The sequence below is a fragment of the Salvelinus fontinalis genome, chromosome 24, assembly GCF_029448725.1.
Source record: "Salvelinus fontinalis isolate EN_2023a chromosome 24, ASM2944872v1, whole genome shotgun sequence".
NCBI lineage: Eukaryota > Metazoa > Chordata > Actinopteri > Salmoniformes > Salmonidae > Salvelinus > Salvelinus fontinalis.
In genome coordinates this window covers 44387998-44413662 of record NC_074688.1, presented here as the reverse complement: position 1 = coordinate 44413662, position 25665 = coordinate 44387998, and the positions used below count along the sequence as shown (strand labels likewise).

The 25665-nt window shown below is 49.7% G+C and overlaps 1 protein-coding gene across 6 annotated transcripts in view; it reads left to right on the top strand.

Moving 5' to 3' along the window:
• Window positions 1-25665, top strand: part of fndc3a (fibronectin type III domain containing 3A) — a 197957-nt gene that overhangs the window by 113455 nt on the left and 58837 nt on the right. For all 6 annotated transcript variants that reach the window (XM_055880773.1, XM_055880772.1, XM_055880774.1 and 3 more), the window contains 7 exons: window positions 7741-7799; window positions 15605-15756; window positions 15920-15979; window positions 18300-18447; window positions 19707-19885; window positions 20850-21021; window positions 22847-22933. In XM_055880773.1, coding sequence (XP_055736748.1) covers window positions 7741-7799; window positions 15605-15756; window positions 15920-15979; window positions 18300-18447; window positions 19707-19885; window positions 20850-21021; window positions 22847-22933 — 857 coding nt within the window. The remainder of the gene's footprint in view (window positions 1-7740; window positions 7800-15604; window positions 15757-15919; window positions 15980-18299; window positions 18448-19706; window positions 19886-20849; window positions 21022-22846; window positions 22934-25665) is intronic.

The window sequence follows — 25665 nt, the reverse complement described above, 5'->3', positions numbered from 1 at the left end:
CATAATGACATCACAATACCCCATAATGACATCACAATACCCCATAATGACATCACAATACCCCATAATGACAAAGCGAATACAGGTTTTTAGACATTTTTGCAAATTTATTACAAATAAAAAACAAAGTATTACGCAAGTATTGAGACCCTTTGCTATGAGATTCTAAATTGAGCTCAGGTGCATCCTGTTTCCATTGATCATCCTTGAGATGTTTCTACAACTAGATTGGAGTCCACCTGGGGTAAATTCAATTGATTGGACATGATTTGAAAAGGCTGTCACCTGTCTATATAAGGTCCCACAGTAGATAGTGAATGTCAGAGCAAAGACCGGATTGCGTCGAGGCACAGATCTGGGGAAAGGTACCAAAAAATGTCTGCAGCGTTGAAGGTCCCCAAGAACACAGTGGCCTCCATCATTTTTAAATGGAAGAAGTTTGCTACCAAGACTCTTCCTAGAGCTGGCCGCCCGGTCAAACTGAGCAATCGGGGGGAGAAGGGCCTTGGTCAGGGAGGTGACCAACGATGGTCACTCTGACAGAGCTCCAGATTTCCTCTGTGGAGATGGAAGAATCTTCCAGAAGGACAACCATCTCTGCAGCTCTCCACCAATCAGGTCTTTTATGGTAGAGTAATGCACTGTGTATATTTACACCTGTTGTGATATATATTGGGTTATTTTATGACTGGTTATGACACCTACATAAGAAGGGGGAAACCACACAAGGAAATACATTCCATTACACCAGGTTTTCCCAAACTGGGGGTACGAGCAATGCCGTCGAGGGTACGCCAAATAAAAATGTGATTCGTTATTTTTACTTTTCTCGCACGAGTCGCCTCGTTTCACCGCCAAAAATTCAATTAAACCATCTAGTGTTCAGTGAAATTACAACACAATGTCAAATACAGGAAGCCTAGTCAAATAATTAATATCCAATCACATTAACCGTTACTCTCGGGTGGAAATGAGAGTCCCTGAGAGGTCATGTTGGTCGTATTACTATTAGGCATATACATTATTAGGAGCGTAATTAATAATTATACGTTATTGAAGTAGATTGAATAGAATCACTTTGATGCGTGGTTTACTTTTATATGAGATCCTTTCTAGACCGAACGCAATGTGTCAGTGAGTAACCACATCACCAACACTCAGCTACGCTGCTGGGATCCCCCAGGGCAGACATCACCAACACTCAGCTACGCTGCTGGGATCCCCCAGGGCAGACATCACCAACACTCAGCTATGCTGCTGGGATCCCCCGGGGCAGATAACACCCCAGGGCAGATATCACCAACACTCAGCTACGCTGCTGGGATCCCCCGGGGCAGATATCACCCCAGGGCAGATATCACCAACACTCAGCTATTCTGCTGGGATCCCCAGGGCAGATATCACCAACACTCAGCTACGCTGCTGGGATCCCCAGGGCAGATATCACCAACACTCAGCTACGCTGCTGGGATCCCCCAGGGCAGATATCACCAACACTCAGCTACGCTGCTGGGATCCCCAGGGCAGATATCACCAACACTCAGCTACGCTGCTGGGATCCCCAGGGCAGATATCACCAACACTCAGCTACGCTGCTGGGATCCCCAGGGCAGATATCACCAACACTTAGCTACGCTGCTGGGATCCCCAGGGCAGATATCACCAACACTCAGCTATGCTGTTGGGATCCCCCAGGGCAGATATCACCCCAGGGCAGATATCACCAACACTCAGCTACGCTGCTGGGATCCCCCAGGGCAGATATCACCAACACTCAGCTCTGCTGTTGGGATCCCCCAGGGCAGATATCACCAACACTCAGCTACGCTGCTGGGATCCCCAGGGCAGATATCACCAACACTCAGCTACGCTGCTGGGATCCCCCAGGGCAGATATCACCAACACTCAGCTCTGCTGTTGGGATCCCCCAGGGCAGATATCACCAACACTCAGCTACGCTGTTGGGATCCCCCAGGGCAGATATCACCAACACTCAGCTACGCTGTTGGGATCCCCAGGGCAGATATCACCAACACTCAGCTACGCTGCTGGGATCCCCCAGGGCAGATATCACCAACACTCAGCTACGCTGCTGGGATCCCCCAGGGCAGGTATCACCCCAGGGCAGATATCACCAACACTCAGCTACGCTGTTGGGATCCCCAGGGCAGATATCACCCCAGGGCAGATATCACCCCAGGGCAGATATCACCCCAGGGCAGATATCACCAACACTCAGCTACGCTGCTGGGATCCCCCAGGGCAGATATCACCCCAGGGCAGATATCACCAACACTCAGCTACGCTGCTGGGATCCCCAGGGCAGATATCACCAACACTCAGCTACGCTGCTGGGATCCCCAGGGCAGATATCACCAACACTCAGCTACGCTGTTGGGATCCCCAGGGCAGATATCACCAACACTCAGCTATGCTGTTGGGATCCCCCAGGGCAGATATCACCCCAGGGCAGATATCACCAACACTCAGCTACGCTGCTGGGATCCCCAGGGCAGATATCACCAACACTCAGCTACGCTGTTGGGATCCCCCAGGGCAGATATCACCAACACTCAGCTACGCTGCTGGGATCCCCCAGGGCAGATATCACCAACACTCAGCTACGCTGCTGGGATCCCCCAGGGCAGATACCACCAACACTCAGCTACGCTGTTGGGATCCCCAGGGCAGATATCACCAACACTCAGCTACGCTGCTGGGATCCCCAGGGCAGATATCACCAACACTCAGCTACGCTGCTGGGATCCCCAGGGCAGATATCACCAACACTCAGCTACGCTGTTGGGATCCCCAGGGCAGGTATCACCAACACTCAGCTACGCTGCTGGGATCCCCAGGGCAGATATCACCAACACTCAGCTACGCTGTTGGGATCCCCAGGGCAGATATCACCAACACTCAGCTACGCTGTTGGGATCCCCCAGGGCAGATACCACCAACATCCAGCTATGCTGTTGGGATCCCCAGGGCAGATATCACCAACACTCAGCTATGCTGTTGGGATCCCCCAGGGCAGATACCACCCCAGGGCAGAAATCACCAACACTCAGCTATGCTGTTGGGATCCCCAGGGCAGATATCACCAACACTCAGCTATGCTGTTGGGATCCCCCAGGGCAGATATCACCAACACTCAGCTATGCTGTTGGGATCCCCAGGGCAGATATCACCCCAGGGCAGATATCACCCCAGGGCAGAAATCACCAACACTCAGCTATGCTGCTGGGATCCCCCAGGGCAGATATCACCAACACTCAGCTACGCTGCTGGGATCCCCAGGGCAGATATCACCAACACTCAGCTACGCTGCTGGGATCCCCAGGGCAGATATCACCAACACTCAGCTACGCTGTTGGGATCCCCCAGGGCAGATATCACCCCAGGGCAGATATCACCAACACTCAGCTACGCTGCTGGGATCCCCAGGGCAGATATCACCAACACTCAGCTACGCTGCTGGGATCCCCCAGGGCAGATATCACCAACACTCAGCTACGCTGCTGGGATCCCCCAGGGCAGATATCACCCCAGGGCAGATATCACCAACACTCAGCTACGCTGTTGGGATCCCCAGGGCAGATATCACCAACACCCAGCTACCCTGTTGGGATCCCCCAGGGCAGATACCACCAACACTCAGCTATGCTGTTGGGATCCCCAGGGCAGATATCACCCCAGGGCAGATATCACCCCAGGGCAGATATCACCAACACTCAGCTATGCTGTTGGGATAATAAACAGAGAGTAGCAGCAGCGTAAAAGAAGGGAGGGGGGGGGGTGCAGCAATGCAAATAGTTTGGGTAGCCATTTCACTAGCTGTTCAGGAGTCTTATGGCTTGGGGGTAGAAGCTGTTGAGAAGTCTTTTGGACATAGACTTGGTGCTCCGGTGCCGCTTGCCGTGCGGTAGCAGAGAGAACAGTCTATGACTAGGGTGGCTGAAGTCTGACAATTTTTAGGGTCTTCCTCTGACACCGCCTGGTATAGAGGTCCTGGATGGCAGGAAGCTTGGCCTCAGCGATGTACTGGGCCGTAGGCACTACCCTCTGTATTGCCTTGCGGTCGGAGGCTGAGCAGTTGCCATACCAGGCAGTGATGTAACCAGGCAGGATGCTTTCGATGGTGCAGCTGTAGAACCTTTTGAGGATCTCAGGACCCATGCCAAATCTTTTCAGTCTCTTGAGGGGGAATAGGCTTTGCTGTGCCCTCTTCACGACTGTCTTGGTGTGTTTGGACCATGATAGTTTGTTGGTGATGTGGACACCAAGGAACTTGAAGCTCTCAACTTGCTCCACTTCAGCCCCGTCGATGAGAATGGGGGCGTTTTTGGTCCTCCTTTTCCTGTAGTCCACGATCATCTCCTTTTGTCTTGATCACATTGAGGGAGAGGTTGTTGTCCTGGCACCACACTACCAGTTCTCTGACCTCCCTATAGGCTGTCTCATCATTGTCTGTGATCAGGCTTAGCACTGTTGTCATCGGCAAACGTAATGATGGTGTTGGAGTCGTGCCTGGCCATTCAGTCATGAGTGAACAGGGAGTACAGGAGGGGACTGAGCACGCGGCCCTGAGGAGCCCCTGTGTTGAGGATCAGCGTGGCGGATGTGTTGTTACCTACCCTTACCACCTGAAGGCGGCCCGTCAGGAAGTCCAGGATCCAGTTGCAGAGGGAGATGTTTAGTCCCAGGGTCCTTAGCTTAGTGATGAGCTTTGAGGGCACTATGGTGTTGAACGCTGAGCTGTAGTCAAAGAATAGCATTCTCACATACAGTTGAAGTCGGAAGTTTGCATACACTTAGGTTGGAGTCATTGCTTTTCAACCACTCCACACATTTTTTTGTTAACAAACTATAGTTTTGGCAAGTCGTTTAGGACATCTACTTTGTGCATGACACAAGTCATTTTTCCAACAATTGTTTACAGACAGATTATTTCACTTATAATTCACTGTATCACAATTCCAGTGGGTCAGAAGTTTACATACACTAAGTTGACTGTGCCTTTAAACAGTTTGCTAAATTCCAGAAAATGATGTCATGGCTTTAGAAGCTTCTGATAGGCTAATTGACATCATTTAAGTCAATTGGAGGTGTACCTGTGGATGCACTTCAAGGCCTACCTTCAAACTCAGTGCCTCTTTGCTTGACATCATGAGAAAATCAAAGGAAATTAGCCAGGACCTCAGAAATAGAATTGTAGACCTCCACAAGTCTGGTTCATCCTTGGGAGCAATTTCCAAACACCAGGTACCACGTTCATCTGTACAAACAATAGTATGCAAGTTTAAACACCATGGGACCACGCAGCCGTCATACCGCTCAGGAAGGAGATGCGTTCTGTCTCCTAGAGATGAACGTACTTTGGTGCGAAAAGTGCAAATCAATCCCAGAACAACAGCAAAGGACCTTGTGAAGATGCGGGAGGAAACGGGTACAAAAGTATCTATATCCACAATAAAACGAGTCCTATATCGACATAACCTGAAAGGCCGCTCAGCAAGGAAGAAGCCACTAATCGGTTTGCAACTTCACATGGGGACAAAGATCGTACTTTTTGGAGAAATGTCCTCTGCTCTGATGAAACAAAAATAGAACTGTTAGGCCATAATGACCATCGTTATGTTTGGAGGAAAAAGGGGGAGGCTTGCAAGAAGAACACCATCCCAACCGTGAAGCACGGGGGTGGCAGCATCATGTTGTTGGGGTGCTTTTCTGCAGGAGGGACTGGTGCACTTCACAAAATACATGGCATCATGAGGAGTGGAAATTATGTGGATATATTGAAGCAACATCTCAAGTCGACAGTCAGGAAGTTGAAGCTTGGTCGCAAATGGGTCTTCCAAATGGATAATGACCCCAAGCATACTTCCAAAGTTGTGGCAAAAATGGCTTAAGGACAACAAAGTCAAGGTATTGGGGTGGCCATCACAAAGTCCTGACCTCAAACCTATAGAAAATGTGTGGGCAGAACTGAAAAGGTGTGTGCGAGCAAGGAGGCCTACAAACCTGACTCAGTTAAATCAGCTCTGTCATGAGGATTGTGCCAAAATTCACCCAACTTATTGTGGGAATCTTGTGGAAGGCTTCCCAAAACGTTTGACCCAAGTTAAACAATTTAAAGGCAATGCTACCAAATACTAATTGAGTTTATGTAAACTTCTGACCCACTGGGAATGTGATGAAAGAAATAAAAGCTGAAATTAATCATTCTCTACTTTTATTCTGACATTTCACAAATAAATAAAGTGGTGATCCTAACTGACCTAAGACAGGGAATATTTACTAGGATTAAATGTCAGGAATTGTGAAAAACTGAGTTTAAATGTATTTGGTTAAGGTGTATGTAAACTTCCGACTTCAAATGTAGGTGTTCCTTTTGTCCAGGTGGGAAACGGCAGTGTGGAATGCAATAGAGATTGCATCATCTGTGGATCTGTTTGGGCGGTATGCAAATTGGAGTGGGTCCAGGGTTTCTGGGATAATGGTGTTGATGTGAGCCATGACCAGCCTTTCAAAGCACTTAATGGCTACGGACGTGAGTGCTACGGGTCGGTAGTCATTTATGCAGGTTATCTTAGTGTTCTTGGGCAAAGGGACTATGGTGGTCTGCTTGAAACATGTTGGTATTACAGACTCAGATAGGGGCAGGTTGAAAATGTCAGTGAGGACACTTGCCATTTGGTCAGCGCGTGCTTAGTGTACACGTCTTGGTAATCCGTCCGGCCCTGCGGCCTTGTGAATGTTGACCTGTTTAAGGTCTTACTCACATCGGCTACGGAGAGCGTCATCACACAGTCTGGAACAGCTGATGCTCTCATGCATGTTTCAGTGTTACTTGCCTCGAATCGTGTCACTGGGCAGCTCGAGGCTGTGCTTCCCTTTTGTAGTCTAATAGTTTGCAAGCCCTGTCACATCCGACAAGCATCAGAGCCGGCGTAGTACGATTCGATCTTAGTCCTGTATTGACGATTTACCTGTTTGATTGTTCGTCGGAGGGCATAGCGAGATTTCTTATAAGCTTCATGGTTAGAGTCCTGCTCCTTTAAAGCGGCAGCTCTAGCCTTTAAGCTCAGTGCTGATGTTGCCTGTAATCCATGGCTTCTGGTTGGGGTATGTACGTACAGTCACTGTGGGGACGACGTCATCGATGCACTTATTGATGAAGCTAATGACTGATGTGGTGTACTCCTCAATGCCATCGGAAGAATCCCGGAAACATATTCCAGTCTGTGCTAGCAAAACAGTCCTGTAGTGTGGCATCCGCGTCATCTGACCACTTCTGTATTGAGCGAGACACTGTTACTTCCTGCTTTAGTTTTTGCTTGTAAGCAGGAATCAGGAGGATGGAATTTGCAAAACAGTCCTGTAGCTTAGTGTCATTTTAGCAGACTCTCTTATCCAGAGTGACTTAGTGCGTTCATTTTAAGATGGCTATGTGAGACAACCACATCACAGTCGCAGTAAGTACTATTTTTACCCTCAATAACAAAGTTATCATCTAAGTCAGTGCTAGTGGGTAGTGACTCTGCTGTCCTTGCATCAAGGAGGAAGCTGGTCCCACCGTTGGGGTGCCTGGACAGAGAAGAGTTTTGACTGTAAATTAATGACCTGCCTGTTGCCCTGAGATTAACATACAGATGTATGATGAATCTGTGTTTTTATTGTGCATAATAAATTGCATAACTTGATATCATCATTTCTTCTCTGTGTGTCTCCTTCTAGACATGGATGAAGAGGCCCTGCTCCTACAGGCCTTGTTGAACACTGTCAGTAAACCAGTGGTGAGTGTCTCTCTCTCTCTGTGTCTTGTCTTTCATATCATAGACTTTACATAATATTTCAAATCAAGAGTTTATGACATGCACAGGGTCGCAGATGTAATTGCAGGGTGCGTGAAATTCCTCTGCTCGGAGCTTCAACAATGTCACGGAGAAGTGAATGAAACAATATTACAATAATAATAATAATAATAGTAGTAGTAATGATAGTAATAATAATAATAAGTGAAATAATATAGTACTGGAGGGTGGTAGGATCGGGGGTAGCTGACTGGAGGGTGGTAGGATGGGGGGTAGCTGACTGGGGGGTGGCAGGATGTGGGGGGTTTGCTGACTGGGGGGTGGTATGATGGGGGGGTGGTATGATGGGGGGGTTAGCTGACTGGGGGGTGGTATGATGGGGGGGTTAGCTGACTGGGGGGTGGTATGATGGGGGGGTAGCTGACTGGGGGGTGGTAGGATGGGGGGGTTAGCTGACTGGGGGGTGGTAGGATGGGGGGGTTAGCTGACTGGGGGGTGGTAGGATGGGGGGGTTAGCTGACTGGGGGGTGGTAGGATGGGGTGTAGCTGACTGGGGGGTGGTAGGATGGGGGGTAGCTGACTGGGGGGTGGTATGATGGGGGGGGGGTGTAGCTGACTGGGGGGTGGTAGGATGGGGGGGTTAGCTGACTGGAGGGTGGTAGGATGGGGGGGGGGGTAGCTGACTGGGGGTAGCTGACTGGGGGGTGGTATGATGGGGGGTAGCTGACTGGGGGGTGGTATGATGGGGGGGGGTAGCTGACTGGGGGGTGGTATGATGTGGGGGTAGCTGACTGGGGGGTGGTAGGATGGGGGGGTAGCTGACTGGGGGTGGTAGGATGGGGGGGTTAGCTGACTGGAGGGTGGTATGATGGGGGGTAGCTGACTGGGGGATGGTAGGATGGGGGGGGTGGTAGGATGGGGGGGTTGCTGACTGTTGGGTGGTAGGTTAGGGGGTAGCTGACTGGAGGGTGGTAGGTTGGGGGGTAGCTGACTGGGGGGTGGTAGGATGGGGGGTAGCTGACTGGGGGGTGGTAGGATGGGGAGGTAGCTGACTGGAGGGTGGTAGGTTGGGGGGGTTAGCTGACTGGGGGGTGGTAGGATGGGGGGGTTAGCTGACTGGAGGGTGGTAGGATGGGGGGGTTAGCTGACTGGAGGGTGGTAGATTGGGGGGTGGTAGGTTGGGGGGGTTAGCTGACTGGGGGGGTGGTAGGTTGGGGAGGTTAGCTGACTGGAGGGTGGTAGGTCGGGGGGTAGCTGACTGGGGGGTGGTAGGATGGGGGGGTTAGCTGACTGGAGGGTGGTAGGTTGGGGGGTAGCTGACTGGAGGGTGGTAGGATGGGGGGGTTAGCTGGCTGGAGGGTGGTAGGTTGGGGGGTAGCTGACTGGGGGGTGGTAGGTTGGGGGGTAGCTGAATGGAGGGTGGTAGGATGGGGGGTAGCTGAATGGAGGGTGGTAGGATGGGGGTAGCTGACTGGAGGGTGGTAGGATGGGGGTAGCTGACTGGAGGGTGGTAGGATGGGGGGGTAGCTGACTGGGGGGTGGTAGGATGGGGGGGTAGCTGACTGGGGGGTGGTAGGATGGGGGGGTAGCTGACTGGGGGGTGGTAGGATGGGGGGGTAGCTGACTGGGGGGTGGTAGGATGGAGGGGTAGCTGACTGGGGGGTGGTAGGATGGGGGGGTAGCTGACTGGGGGGTGGTAGGATGGGGGGGTAGCTGACTGGGGGGGTGGTAGGATGGGGGGTAGCTGACTGCGGGGTGGTAGGATGGGGGGGTAGCTGACTGGGGGGTGGAAGGATGGGGGGGGTAGCTGACTGGGGGGTGGTAGGATGGGGGGGTAGCTGACTGCGGGGTGGTAGGATGGGGGGGTAGCTGACTGGGGGGTGGAAGGATGGGGGGGGTAGCTGACTGGGGGGTGGTAGGATGGGGGGGGGGGTAGCTGACTCTAGGATGGGGGGTAGGGTAGCTGACTGTGGGGTGGTAGGATGGGGGGTGGTAGGATGTGGGGGTAGCTGACTCTAAACCTCTCCCCATCTCTCTCTCTCTAAACCTCTCCCCGTCTCTCTCTCTCTCTAAACCTCTCCCCGTCTCTCTCTCTCTCTAAACCTCTCCCCGTCTCTCTCTCTCTCTAAACCTCTCCCCGTCTCTCTCTCTCTCTAAACCTCTCCCCGTCTCTCTCTCTCTCTAAACCTCTCCCCGTCTCTCTCTCTCTCTAAACCTCTCCCCGTCTCTCTCTCTCTCTAAACCTCTCCCCGTCTCTCTCTAAACCTCTCCCCGTCTCTCTCTAAACCTCTCCCCGTCTCTCTCTCTCTAAACCTCTCCCCGTCTCTCTCTCTCTAAACCTCTCCCCGTCTCTCTCTCTCTAAACCTCTCCCCGTCTCTCTCTCTCTAAACCTCTCCCCGTCTCTCTCTCTCTAAACCTCTCCCCGTCTCTCTCTCTCTCTAAACCTCTCCCCGTCTCTCTCTCTCTCTAAACCTCTCCCCGTCTCTCTCTCTCTCTAAACCTCTCCCCGTCTCTCTCTCTCTCTAAACCTCTCCCCATCTCTCTCTCTAAACCTCTCCCCGTCTCTCTCTCTCTCTAAACCTCTCCCCGTCTCTCTCTCTCTCTAAACCTCTCCCCGTCTCTCTCTCTCTCTAAACCTCTCCCCGTCTCTCTCTCTCTCTCTAAACCTCTCCCCGTCTCTCTCTCTCTCTCTAAACCTCTCCCCGTCTCTCTCTCTCTCTCTAAACCTCTCCCCGTTTCTCTCTCTCTAAACCTCTCCCCGTCTCTCTCTCTCTCTCTAAACCTCTCCCCGTTTCTCTCTCTCTCTCTAAACCTCTCCCCGTCTCTCTCTCTCTCTCTAAATCTCTCCCCGTCTCTCTCTCTCTCTCTAAACCTCTCCCCGTCTCTCTCTCTCTCTCTAAACCTCTCCCCGTCTCTCTCTCTCTCTAAACCTCTCCCCGTCTCTCTCTCTCTCTCTAAACCTCTCCCCGTCTCTCTATCTCTCTCTAAACCTCTCCCCGTCTCTCTATCTCTCTCTAAACCTCTCCCCGTCTCTCTCTCTCTCTCTAAACCTCTCCCCGTCTCTCTCTCTCTCTCTCTAAACCTCTCCCCGTCTCTCTCTCTCTCTCTCTAAACCTCTCCCCGTCTCTCTCTCTCTCTCTAAACCTCTCCCCGTCTCTCTCTCTCTCTCTAAACCTCTCCCCGTCTCTCTCTCTCTAAACCTCTCCCCGTCTCTCTCTCTCTCTCTAAACCTCTCCCCGTCTCGCTCCTTCTGGCGACAGAACGGATGAGGTTTTGCCTACAGAACAGAGGAGCTATGGGCTACAGGGCAGAGGAGCTATGGGCTACAGGGCAGAGGAGCTATGGGCTACAGGGCAGAGGAGGTATTGGCTACAGGGCAGAGGAGGTATTGGCTACAGGGCAGAGGAGGTATTGGCTACAGGGCAGAGGAGGTATTGGCTACAGGGCAGAGGAGGTATTGGCTACAGGGCAGAGGAGGTATTGGCTACAGGGCAGAGGAGGTATTGGCTACAGGGCAGAGGAGGTATTGGCTACAGGGCAGAGGAGGTATTGGCTACAGGGCAGAGGAGGTATTGGCTACAGGGCAGAGGAGGTATTGGCTACAGGGCAGAGGAGGTATTGGCTACAGGGCAGAGGAGGTATTGGCGACAGGGCAGAGGAGGTATTGGCGACAGGGCAGAGGAGGTATTGGCGACAGGGCAGAGGAGGTATTGGCGACAGGGCAGAGGAGGTATTGGCGACAGGGCAGAGGAGGTATTGGCGACAGGGCAGAGGAGGTATTGGCGACAGGGCAGAGGAGGTATTGGCGACAGGGCAGAGGAGGTATTGGCGACAGGGCAGAGGAGGTATTGGCGACAGGGCAGAGGAGGTATTGGCGACAGGGCAGAGGAGGTATTGGCGACAGGGCAGAGGAGGTATTGGCTACAGGGCAGAGGAGGTATTGGCTACAGGGCAGAGGAGGTATGGAGGTACGTAATGCTATTGATGTCTGATCTGATGAGGAAATAAATGGTGTTTGTGTTGGATTACGAGTAGAGATTTTACGCTAATCATATTGGAGTCAATGAGTAGGCCTGGCTCTACTATCCCTTCTAGCCCAACTGTCTCTACTAGCCCTACTTGCCCGACTATATCTACTAGCCCTACTATCTCTACTCTCTCTACTAGCCCTACTATCTCTACTATCTGTACTATATCTACTAGCCCTACTATCTCTACTATCTCTACTCTCTCTACTAGCCCTACTATATCTACTATCTACTAGCCCTACTATCTCTACTCTCTCTACTAGCCCCACTATATCTACTATCTCTACTAGCCCGACTATCTCTACTAGCCCTACTATCTCTACTAGCCCTACTATCTCTACTAGCCCTACTATCTCTACCAGCCCTACTATCTCTACCAGCCCTACTATCTCTACCAGCCCTACTCTCTACTATCTCTACCAACCCTAATATCTCTACTAGCCCTACTATCTCTACTAGCCCTACTATCTCTACTAGCCCTACTATCTCTACCAGCCCTACTATCTCTACTAGCCCTACTCTACTATCTCTACCAACCCTACTATCTACTAGCCCTACTATCTCTACCAACCCTACTATCTCTACCAACCCTACTATCTACTATCTCTACCAGCCCTACCAGCCCCACTATCTCTACTAGCCCCACTATCCCTACTATCTATACCAACCCTACTATTTCTACCAACCCTGCTATCTACTAGCCCTACGATCTCTACTAGCCCTACTATATCTACTATCTACTAGCCCTACTATCTCTACTCTCTCTACTAGCCCCACTATATCTACTATCTACTAGCCCTACTATCTCTACTAGCCCTACTATCTCGACTGTCTCTACTAGCCCTACTATATCTACTAGCCCTACTATCTCTACTAGCCCTACTATCTCTACTAGCCCTACTATCTCTACTAGCCCTACTCTCTACTATCTCTACCAACCCTAATATCTCTACTAGCCCTACTATCTCTACCAACCCTACTATCTCTACTAGCCCTACTATCTCTACCAGCCCTACTATCTCTACTAGCCCTACTATCTCTACCAACCCTACTATCTACTATCTCTACCAGCCCTACCAGCCCCACTATCTCTACTAGCCCCACTATCCCTACTATCTATACCAACCCTACTATTTCTACCAACCCTGCTATCTACTAGCCCTACGATCTCTACTAGCCCTACTATATCTACTATCTACTAGCCCTACTATCTCTACTCTCTCTACTAGCCCCACTATATCTACTATCTACTAGCCCTACTATCTCTACTAGCCCTACTATCTCTACTAGCCCTACTATATCTACTATCTACTAGCCCTACTATATCTACTATCTACTAGCCCTACTATCTCTACTAGCCCTACTATCTCGACTAGCCCCACTAGCTCTACCAACCCTGCTATCTCTACCAACCCTACTATCTCTACCAACACTACTATCTCTACCAGCCCTACTATCTCTGTGTTGGTTTACGAGTAGAGAGTTTACGCTAATCATATTGGAGTCAATGAGTAGGCCTGTCTCTACTATTCCTACTAGCCCAACTGTCTCTACTAGCCCGACTATATCTACCAGCCCTACTATCTCTACTATCTCTACTAGCACTACTATATATACTATCTACTAGCCCTACTATCTCTACTCTCTCTACTAGCCCTACTACACTGCTCAAAAAAATAAAGGGAACACTTAAACAACACAATGTAACTCCAAGTCAATCACACTTCTGTGAAATCAAACTGTCCACTTAGGAAGCAACACTGATTGACAATACATTTCACATGCTGTTGTGCAAATGGAATAGACAAAAGGTGGAAATTATAGGCAATTAGCAAGACACCCCCAATAAAGGAATTGTTCTGCAGGTGGTAACCACAGACCACTTCTCAGTTCCTATGCTTCCTAGCTGATGTTTTGGTCACTTTTGAATGCTGGCGGTGCTCTCACTCTAGTGGTAGCATGAGACGGAGTCTACAACCCACACAAGTGGCTCAGGTAGTGCAGTTCATCCAGGATGGCACATCAATGCGAGCTGTGGCAAAAAGGTTTGCTGTGTCTGTCAGCGTAGTGTCCAGAGCATGGAGGCGCTACCAGGAGACAGGCCAGTACATCAGGAGACGTGGAGGAGGCCGTAGGAGGGCAACAACCCAGCAGCAGGACCGCTACCTCCGCCTTTGTGCAAGGAGGTGCACTGCCAGAGCCCTGCAAAATGACCTCCAGCAGGCCACAAATGTGCATGTGTCAGCATATGGTCTCACAAGGGGTCTGAGGATCTCATCTCGGTACCTATTGGCAGTCAGGCTACCTCTGGCGAGCACATGGAGGGCTGTGCGGCCCCACAAAGAAATGCCCACACCCACACCATGACTGACCCATTGCCAAACCAGCCATGCTGGAGGATGTTGCAGGCAGCAGAACGTTCTCCACGGCGTCTCCAGACTCTGTCACGTCTGTCACATGTGCTCAGTGTGAACCTGCTTTCATCTGTGAAGAGCACAGGGCGCCAGTGGCGAATTTGCCAATCTCGTTGTTCTCTGGCAAATGCCAAACGTCCTGCACGGTGTTGGGCTGTAAGCACAACCCCCACCTGTGGACGTCGGGCCCTCATACCACCCTCATGGAGTCTGTTTCTGACCGTTTGAGCAGACACATGCACATTTGTGGCCTGCTGGAGGTCATTTTGCAGGGCTCTGGCAGTGCTCCTCCTTGCACTAAGGCGGAGGTAGCGGTCCTGCTGCTGGGTTGTTGCCCTCCTACGGCCTCCTCCACGTCTCCTGATGTACTGGCCTGTCTCCTGGTAGCGCCTCCATGCTCTGGACACTACCCTGACAGACACAGCAAACCTTTTTGCCACAGCTCGCATTGATGTGCCATCCTGGATGAACTGCACTACCTGAGCCACTTGTGTGGGTTGTAGACTCCGTCTCATGCTACCACTAGAGTGAGAGCACCGCCAGCATTCAAAAGTGACCAAAACATCAGCCAGGAAGCATAGAAACTGAGAAGTGGTCTGTGATCACCACCTGCAGAACAATTCCTTTATTGGGGGTGTCTTACTAATTGCCTATAATTTCCACCTTTTGTCTATTCCATTTGCACAACAGCATGTGAAATGTATTGTCAATCAGTGTTGCTTCCTAAGTGGACAGTTTGATTTCACAGAAGTGTGATTGACTTGGAGTTACATTGTGTTGTTTAAGTGTTCCCTTTATTTTTTTGAGCAGTGTATATCTACTCTCTACTAGCCCTACTATCCCGACTATCTCTACTATCCCCACTATCTCTACTATCCCCACTATCTCTACTATCCCCACTATCTCTACTAGCCCTACTATCTCTACTAGCCCTACTATCTCTACTAGCCCCGCTATCTCTACCAACCCTACTAGCCCCACTATCTCTACTATCTCTACCAACCCTACTATCTACCAACCCTACTATCTCTACCAACCCTTCTAGCTCTACTTTGTACTCCCTGCCCAAGGCTATGCAGAAAATATTGAAGATGTCATACCAATAAATGGTTTTGAAGTATATGAAGAGTTCCTTAGTTTTCTTTGTTTTGCTGTTGCTGTGTATTTGCTCTGTAAAAGAGTGTAATGCAGTAGAGTTTCACCCTTTCCTTTTGTTTTAATCAGTTTGCTGAGAATCTGTTTATTTTTTCTTCTAACGGACTTACGCTAATTAGTAGTGTGCAACAGATGACATGTTTCTCTCGTCCTGAACCTCCGCTGATTCCGTCTTGTGTAACCCTCCAGGTGACAGACATCCAGGCCAGAGGGGCAGTGTTGAGCTGGGTGGCCCCCAGCAGAGCAGAGGGAGAAGGGGTCAGCCCCTCCCTGGAGCCTCTCAGTTACGATGTGTCCATCTCCTACAGCGGCAAGGACGGGAAGTACACCAGCATGTACAGGTAGGTAGGGATGGACGTGTGGCTGCGTGTTTGCAAGTCGCCCGTGGCTATCCTGCATGCCAATGGGCTGTGGTTCCCTACTGAAATGACCCCAACATAATGTGCACGAAATGTCTCCTCTGTTTTCTCTGATGGTGGTTGTGTCTCTCCTCTCCTGTTCCAGTGGTGAACAACTAAGTGTAACTTTAGAAGACCTGAGGCCAGCAACAGACTACCACGTCAGGTTGGTACAACTACTGTTCAGGGCCCTTCTGTGTGCTCTAATCAACCATAGAGCTGTCTGTCTGTGTGCTCTAATCAACCATATAGCTGTCTGTGTGCTCTAATCAACCATACAGCTGTCTGTCTGTGTGCTCTAATCAACCATACAGCTGTCTGTCTGTGTGCTCTAATCAACCATACAGCTGTCTGTGTGCTCTAGTCAACCATACAGCTGTCTGTGTGCTCTAATCAACCCTACAGCTGTCTGTCTGTGTGCTCTAATCAACCATACAGCTGTCTGTCTGTGTGCTCTAATCAACCATACAGCTGTCTGTCTGTGTGCTCTAATCAACCCTACAGCTGTCTGTGTGCTCTAATCAACCATACAGCTGTCTGTGTGCTCTAATCAACCATACAGCTGTCTGTGTGCTCTAATCAACCCTACAGCTGTCTGTCTGTGTGCTCTAATCAACCATACAGCTGTCTGTCTGTGTGCTCTAATCAACCCTACAGCTGTCTGTCTGTGTGTGCTCTAATCAACCATACAGCTGTCTGTGTGCTCTAATCAACCCTACAGCTGTCTGTCTGCTCTAATCAACCATACAACTGTCTGTGTGCTCTAATCAACCATAGAGCTGTCTGTCTGTGTGCTCTAGTCAACCATACAGCTGTCTGTGTGCTCTAATCAACCATACAACTGTCTGTGTGCTCTAATCAACCATACAGCTGTCTGTGTGCTCTAATCAACCATACAGCTGTCTGTCTGTGTGCTCTAATCAACCCTACAGCTGTCTGTGTGCTCTAATCAACCATACAGCTGTCTGTGTGCTCTAATCAACCATACAGCTGTCTGTCTGTGTGCTCTAATCAACCCTACAGCTGTCTGTCTGTGTGCTCTAATCAACCCTACAGCTGTCTGTCTGTGTGCTCTAATCAACCCTACAGCTGTCTGTCTGTGTGCTCTAATCAACCATACAGCTGTCTGTGTGCTCTAATCAACCATACAGCTGTCTGTGTGCTCTAATCAACCCTACAGCTGTCTGTCTGTGTGCTCTAATCAACCATACAGCTGTCTGTCTGTGTGCTCTAATCAACCATAGAGCTGTCTGTCTGTGTGCTCTAATCAACCATATAGCTGTCTGTGTGCTCTAATCAACCATACAGCTGTCTGTGTGCTCTAATCAACCATACAGCTGTCTGTGTGCTCTAATCAACCCTACAGCTGTCTGTCTGTGTGCTCTAATCAACCATACAGCTGTCTGTCTGTGTGCTCTAATCAACCATACAGCTGTCTGTCTGTGTGCTCTAATCAACCCTACAGCTGTCTGTCTGTGTGTGCTCTAATCAACCATACAACTGTCTGTGTGCTCTAATCAACCATAGAGCTGTCTGTCTGTGTGCTCTAATCAACCATACAGCTGTCTGTCTGTGTGCTCTAATCAACCATAGAGCTGTCTGTGTGCTCTAATCAACCCTACAGCTGTCTGTCTGTGTGTGCTCTAATCAACCATACAGCTGTCTGTGTGCTCTAATCAACCCTACAGCTGTCTGTCTGCTCTAATCAACCATACAACTGTCTGTGTGCTCTAATCAACCATACAGCTGTCTGTCTGTGTGCTCTAATCAACCATACAGCTGTCTGTCTGTGTGCTCTAATCAACCATACAGCTGTCTGTCTGTGTGCTCTAATCAATCCTACAGCTGTCTGTGTGCTCTAATCAACCATATAGCTGTCTGTCTGTGTGTGCTCTAATCAACCATACAGCTGTCTGTCTGTGTGCTCTAATCAACCATACAGCTGTCTGTCTGTGTGCTCTAATCAACCATACAGCTGTCTGTCTGTGTGCTCTAATCAACCATACAGCTGTCTGTCTGTGTGCTCTAATCAACCATACAGCTGTCTGTCTGTGTGCTCTAATCAACCATACAGCTGTCTGTCTGTGTGCTCTAATCAACCATACAGTTGTCTGTGTGCTCTAATCAACCATACAGTTGTCTGTGTGCTCTAATCAACCCTACAGCTGTCTGTCTGTGTGCTCTAATCAACCCTACAGCTGTCTGTCTGTGTGCTCTAATCAACCATACAGCTGTCTGTCTGTGTGCTCTAATCAACCATACAGCTGTCTGTCTGTGTGTGCTCTAATCAACCATATAGCTGTCTGTCTGTGTGCTCTAATCAACCCTACAGCTGTCTGTCTGTGTGCTATAATCAACCATACAGCTGTCTGTCTGTGTGCTCTAATCAACCCTACAGCTGTCTGTCTGGGTGCTCTAATCAACCCTACAGCTGTCTGTTCAAAATGTCTCTTGTCAAAAGTAGTGCACTCTGTCTCTCTCTCCAGGGTCCTGGCTGTGTGTACAGGGCAGTGTTTACGCGGCAGTCCGTCGGAGGCAGTAGCCTTCACCACTCGAAGCTGCGAACCAGACCCCCCCTGCCCCCCCAGAAAGGCCAGTGGCTCCAAGAGCAGCACCCTCGTCCTCCAGTGGAAGGTACTGTAGCTGTCGTAGAGCCTATTCATGCTTTTTACCCCGCAGCCCATTAAAAAAAAACAATATGCTGTGTAACTGTTGTGGGTTCAACAGCTCAGTGGATGCTAGCTACCAGCCCATTAAAACAACAATATGCTGTAACTGTTGTGGTTTCAACAGCTCAGTGGATGCTAGCTACCAGCCCATTAAAAAAACAACATGCTGTAACTGCTGTGGGTTCAACAGCTCAGTGGATGCTAGCTACCAGCCCATTAAAAAAACAACATGCTGTAACTGTTGTGGTTTCAACAGCTCAGTGGATGCTAGCTACCAGCCCATTAAAACAACAATATGCTGTGTAACTGTTGTGGGTTCAACAGCTCAGTGGATGCTAGCTACCAGCCCATTAAAACAACAATATGCTGTGTAACTGTTGTGGTTTCAACAGCTCAGTGGATGCTAGCTACCAGCCCATTAAAACAACAATATGTTGTGTAACTGTTGTGGGTTCAACAGCTCAGTGGATGCTAGCTACCAGCCCATTAAAACAACAATATGCTGTAACTGTTGTGGTTTCAACAGCTCAGTGGATGCTAGCTACCAGCCCATTAAAAAAACAACATGCTGTAACTGCTGTGGGTTCAACAGCTCAGTGGATGCTAGCTACCAGCCCATTAAAAAAACAACATGCTGTAACTGCTGTGGGTTCAACAGCTCAGTGGATGCTAGCTACCAGCCCATTAAAAAAACAATATGCTGTAACTGCTGTGGTTTCAACAGCTCAGTGGATGCTAGCTACCAGCCCATTAAAAAAACAATATGCTGTAACTGCTGTGGTTTCAACAGCTCAGTGGATGCTAGCTACCAGCCCATTAAAAAAACAATATGCTGTAACTGTTGTGGTTTCAACAGCTCAGTGGATGCTAGCTACCAGCCCATTAAAAAAACAACATGCTGTAACTGCTGTGGGTTCAACAGCTCAGTGGATGCTAGCTACCAGCCCATTAAAAAAACAACATGCTGTAACTGCTGTGGGTTCAACAGCTCAGTGGATGCTAGCTACCAGCCCATTAAAAAAAACAACATGCTGTAACTGCTGTGGGTTCAACAGCTCAGTGGATGCTAGCTACCAGCCCAGCTTTTTTTTTTTATATGATGTTGTGTACTTTGTCTGATTCCTGTTAGTTTGGCCATTGTTTTTTAGTGAAGTGTGTGTTTCCCACTGGGCCTGGAATGAATGGGATGTTATTGAGAGTAATCAAGAGGTCTTCCTTTCGCAGGCCCCATGTGACAACGGCTCCAAAATCCAGAACTACACGCTCCAGTGGGACGAGGGGAAGGGGACCGGGGGGTATGAGCAGTGTTACTACGGACCCCAGAAGCAGTACCGGGTCACCAAGCTCTCTCCAGCTTCAAGATACTCTTTCCGCCTCGCAGCCAAAAATGACATGGGTGTAAGGTACGTGGCTAACTCAACGCTATTTTGTCCTGGACACAGTGATGACAGCCACATGCTGTCTCTACGGGCCACATGCTGTCTCTACGGGCCACATGCTGTCTCTACGGGCCGCACGCTGTCTCTACGGGCCACATGCTGTCTCTACGGGCCGCACGCCGTCTCTACGGGCCGCACGCCGTCTCTACGGGCCACATGCTGTCTCTACGGGCCACACGCTGTCTCTACGGGCCACACGCTGTCTCTACGGGCCACACGCTGTCTCTACGGGCCACACGCTGTCTCTACGGGCCACACGCTGTCTCTACGGGCCACACGCTGTCTCTACGGGCCACACGCTGTCTCTACGGGCCACACGCTGTCTCTACGGGCCACACTCTGTCTCTACGGGCCACACGCTGTCTCTACGGGCCACACGCTGTCTCTACGGGCCGCACGCCGTCTCTACGGGCCGCACGCCGTCTCTACGGGCCGCACGCCGTCTCTGCGGGCCACACGCTGTCTCTACGGGCCGCACGCCGTCTCTGCCGGCCGCACGCCGTCTCTGCGGCAGTCTCCGTGTAGTCTCTCCTTGGCTTGTTTTGTTAACGGCCCTGTAATATTTAGATTTGAGTACTTTCTGTTTTGAGTCTACATTTCAGTTCTGTGCACAACACAGAACTGTTAGTCTTTCATTTACTCTTCCTACCTGTCCTCCTCTCTCCTCCCCTCTCCTCTTCCCTCTCTCCTCCCCTTTCCTTCTCTCTCTCCTTCTCTCTCTCCTTTCTCTCCTCCCCTTTCCTTCTCTCCTTCTCTCTCTCCTTTCTCTCCTCCCCTCTCCTCCCCTTTCCTTCTCTCTCTCCTCCCCTTTCCTTCTCTCTCTCCTTCTGTCTCTCCTCCTCTCTCTTCCGCTCCCTTCTCTCCTCCCTCCCCTCTCTCCAAACGACTCTCACCCCCCCTCTTTTGTGTTTTCCTTCCTCTCTGTTAGTGAGTTCTCTGAGACAGTGAACCTGTATACCTCGTGCAGCGTACCCTCCCCCCCCCTCCCTCCAGAGCTGGTGAAGGCAGGGGTGACCTGGTTGTGTCTGACCTGGCAGAGACCCTCCACTTCCCCCAAGGAGGATGACATCTTCTACAGCCTGGAGATGGATGAGGACGAGGTACGGGTCAGTCACATGACATTACATACTGATGAGGACGAGGTACGGGTCAGTCATATGACATTACACACTGATGAGGACGAGGTACAGGTCAGTCACATGACATTACATACTGATGAGGACGAGGTACGGGTCAGTCAGTCATATGACATTACATACTGATGAGGACGAGGTACAGGTCAGTCACATGACATTACATACTGATGAGGACGAGGTACGGGTCAGTCACATGACATTACATACTGATGAGGACGATGTACGGGTAAGTCATATGACATTACATACTGATGAGGACGAGGTACGGGTCAGTCAGTCATATGACATTACATACTGATGAGGATGAGGTACGGGTCAGTCATATGACATTACATACTGATGAGGACGAGGTACAGGTCAGTCAGTCATATGACATTACATACTGATGAGGACGAGGTACGGGTCAGTCATATGACATTACATACTGATGAGGACGAGGTACAGGTCAGTCACATGACATTACATACTGATGAGGACGAGGTACAGGTCAGTCACATGACATTACATACTGATGAGGACGATGTACGGGTCAGTCATATGACATTACATACTGATGAGGATGAGGTACGGGTCAGTCATATGACATTACATACTGATGAGGACGAGGTACAGGTCAGTCATATGACATTACATACTGATGAGGACGAGGTACGGGTCAGTCATATGACATTACATACTGATGAGGATGAGGTACGGGTCAGTCAGTCATATGACATTACATACTGATGAGGACGAGGTACAGGTCAGTCAGTCACATGACATTACATACTGATGAGGACGAGGTACGGGTCGGTCACATGACATTACATACTGATGAGGACGAGGTACGGGTCGGTCAGTCATATGACATTACATACTGATGAGGACGAGGTACAGGTCAGTCAGTCACATGACATTACATACTGATGAGGACGAGGTACGGGTCAGTCATATGACATTACATACTGATGAGGACGAGGTACGGGTCAGTCATATGACATTACATACTGATGAGGACAAGGTACGGGTCAGTCATATGACATTACATACTGATGAGGACGAGGTACGGGTCAGTCATATGACATTACATACTGATGAGGACGAGGTACGGGTCAGTCATATGACATTACATACTGACGAGGTACGGGGCAGTCATATGACATTACATACTGATGAGGACGAGGTACGGGTTAGTCAGTCATATGACATTACTTACTGATGAGGACGAGGTACGGGTCGGTCATATGACATTACATACTGATGAGGACGAGGTACGGGTCAGTCATATGACATTACATACTGACGAGGTACGGGGCAGTCATATGACATTACATACTGATGAGGACGAGGTACGGGTCGGTCATATGACATTACATACTGATGAGGACGATGTACGGGTCAGTCATATGACATTACATACTGACGAGGTACGGGGCAGTCATATGACATTACATACTGATGAGGACGAGGTACGGGTCGGTCATATGACATTACATACTGATGAGGACGAGGTACGGGTCAGTCATATGACATTACATACTGACGAGGTACGGGGCAGTCATATGACATTACTTACTGACGAGGACGAGGTACGGGTCAGTCAGTCAGTCAGTCATATGACATCAGCTAACATTACTCTAAACCTCGAAATTGTACTGCCATAAAGAGACATGGCTTGAATTCTATTCTTGTCCCTTTAAATGTGTCTCTCCTCTAAAACTGTGTGTATCAGACAGTGTTTGTATTTTAAGATGGACTTGCTTTGTGCTCAGCTGGTCTTTGTCCCCCTCTGTGTCCTCTGTCCCCTCAGGGTTATGGCTTCCAACCCAGCTATGATGGGGATGAGCTTTCCTGCACTGTCAAGAACCTGCACAGGAGTACCAAGTACAAGTTCAGGGTAAGTCACTCTGGGGCCAGACAGTCTATAGAGTCATACAACTAGTACAGTCTATAGATTCATACAACTAATACAGTCTATAGAGTCATACAACTAGTACAGTCTATAGAGTCATACAACTGATACAGTCTGTAGATTCATACAACTAATACAGTCTATAGAGTCATACAACTAATACAGTCTATAGAGTCATACAACTAATACAGTCTATAGAGTCATACAACTAATACAGTCTATAGAGTCATACAACTAGTACAGTCTATAGAGTCATACAACTAATACAGTCTATAGATTCATACAACTGATACAGTCTATAGAGTCATACAACTAATACAGTCTATAGTCATACAACTGATAGTCTATAGATTCATACAGCTAATACAGTAATAGTCTATGGAGTCAAACAACTAATACTGTCTAGTAATACAATCTATGGAGTCATACAACTGATACAGTCTATAGAGTCATACAACTGATACAGTCTATAGAGTCATACAACTAATACAGTCTATAGAGTCATACAACTAATACAGTCTATAGAGTCATACAACTAATACAGTCTATAGAGTCATACAACTAATACAGTCTAGAGTCATACAACTAATACAGTCTATAGAGTCATACAACTAATACAGTCTATAGAGTCATACAACTAATACAGTCTATAGAGTCATACAACTAATACAGTCTATAGAGTCATACAACTAATACAGTCTATAGAGTCATACAACTAATACAGTCTATAGAGTCATACAACTGATACAGTCTATAGAGTCATACAACTGATACAGTCTATAGAGTCATACAACTGATACAGTAATAGTCTATGGAGTCAAGCAACTAATACTGTCTAGTAATACAATCTATGGAGTCATACTGAGAGCGAGATAAAAAAACAGACGTGACTGAGGTTAAGAGGAGAGAGACGGAGAGAAACGGGGAAGACGCCGAGACGGAGAGAGACGGGGGGAAGACGTCGAGACAGAGAGAGGAATCAAAGAGAGTGGGAGAGAGGGAGAGAAACAGGGGGGAAGACGTCGAGACAGAAAGAGGAACCAAAGAGAGTGGGAGAGGGAGAGAAACAGGGGGGAAGACGGAGAGAGGGACCAAAGAGAGTGGGAGTGGGAGAGAAACAGGGGGGGAGACGCCGAGACAGAGAGAGGAACCAGAGAGTGGGAGAGGGAGAGAAACAGGGGGGAAGACGGAGAGAGGGACCAAAGAGAGTGGGAGTGGGAGAGAAACAGGGGGGGAGACGCCGAGACAGAAAGAGGAACCAAAGAGAGTGGGAGAGGGAGAGAAACAGGGGGGAAGACGTCGAGACGGAGAGAGGAACCAAAGAGACAGGGAGAGGGAGAGAAACAGGGGGGAAGACGGAGAGAGGGACCAAAGAGAGTGGGAGAGGGAGAGAAACAGGGGGGAAGACGTCGAGACAGAGAGAGGAACCAGAGGGAGTGGGAGAGGGAGAGAAACAGGGGGGAAGACGGAGAGAGGGACCAAAGAGAGTGGGAGTGGGAGAGAAACAGGGGGGGAGACGCCGAGACAGAGAGAGGAACCAAAGAGAGTGGGAGAGGGAGAGAAACAGGGGGGAAGACGGAGAGAGGGACCAAAGAGAGTGGGAGTGGGAGAGAAACAGGGGGGGAGACGGAGAGACGGAGAGATGAACCAAAGAGAGAGGGAGAGGGAGAGAAACAGGGGGGAAGACGTCGAGACGGAGAGAGGAACCAAAGAGCGAGGGAGAGGGAGAGAAACAGGGGGGAAGACGTCGAGACGGAGAGAGGAACCAAAGAGACAGGGAGAGGGAGAGAAACAGGGGGGAAGACGGAGAGAGGGACCAAAGAGAGAGGGAGAGGGAGAGAAACAGGGGGGAAGACGTCGAGACGGAGAGAGGAACCAAAGAGAGAGGGAGAGGGAGAGAAACAGGGGGGAAGACGTCGAGAGGAAGCAAAGAGAGTGGGAGAGGGAGAGAAACAGGGGGGAAGACGTCGAGACGGAGAGAGGAACCAGAGGGAGAGGGAGAGAAACAGGGGGGAAGACGTCGAGACGGAGAGAGGAACCAAAGAGAGTGGGAGAGGGAGAGAAACAGGGGGGAAGACGGAGAGAGGAACCAAAGAGAGAGGGAGAGGGAGAGAAACAGGGGGGAAGACGTCGAGACAGAGAGAGGAATAAAAGAGAGAGGGAGAGAAACAGGGGGGAAGACGTCGAGACAGAGAGAGGAATCAAAGAGAGTGGGAGAGGGAGAGAAGTAGAGCCCTGTGGTGTGTCTGATCCACTGCTGTTTGATCTTCAGGGTTAATTAGACTAGGGATCAGTGTCTTCCTGTCTCGGGGAGGAGGAGGGGTATGACGAGGAGAGGAGGGCGATTGGCACACAGCGGTCTATGACTCATATGACTGCAGGGATCTAATGGTATTAGTCTAGTCTCCCCTCCCACTGCATTGTTTCCCAAATGGCACCCTATTCCCTATATATGGCACCCTATTCCCTATATAGGGCACCCTATTCCCTATATAGGGCACCCTATTCCCTATATAGGGCACCCTATTCCCTATATAGGGCACCCTATTCCCTATATAGGGCAACCTATTCCCTATTATAGTGCATTACTATTGGTCAGAGCACTATGGGCCTTGGTCTAAAGTAGTGTACTATTTAAGGAAAAGGGTTCCATTTGGGACATATGCTGACTCTCAGGGTAACAGGACCTGTCCACAACCCCACACACTGGTAGACCA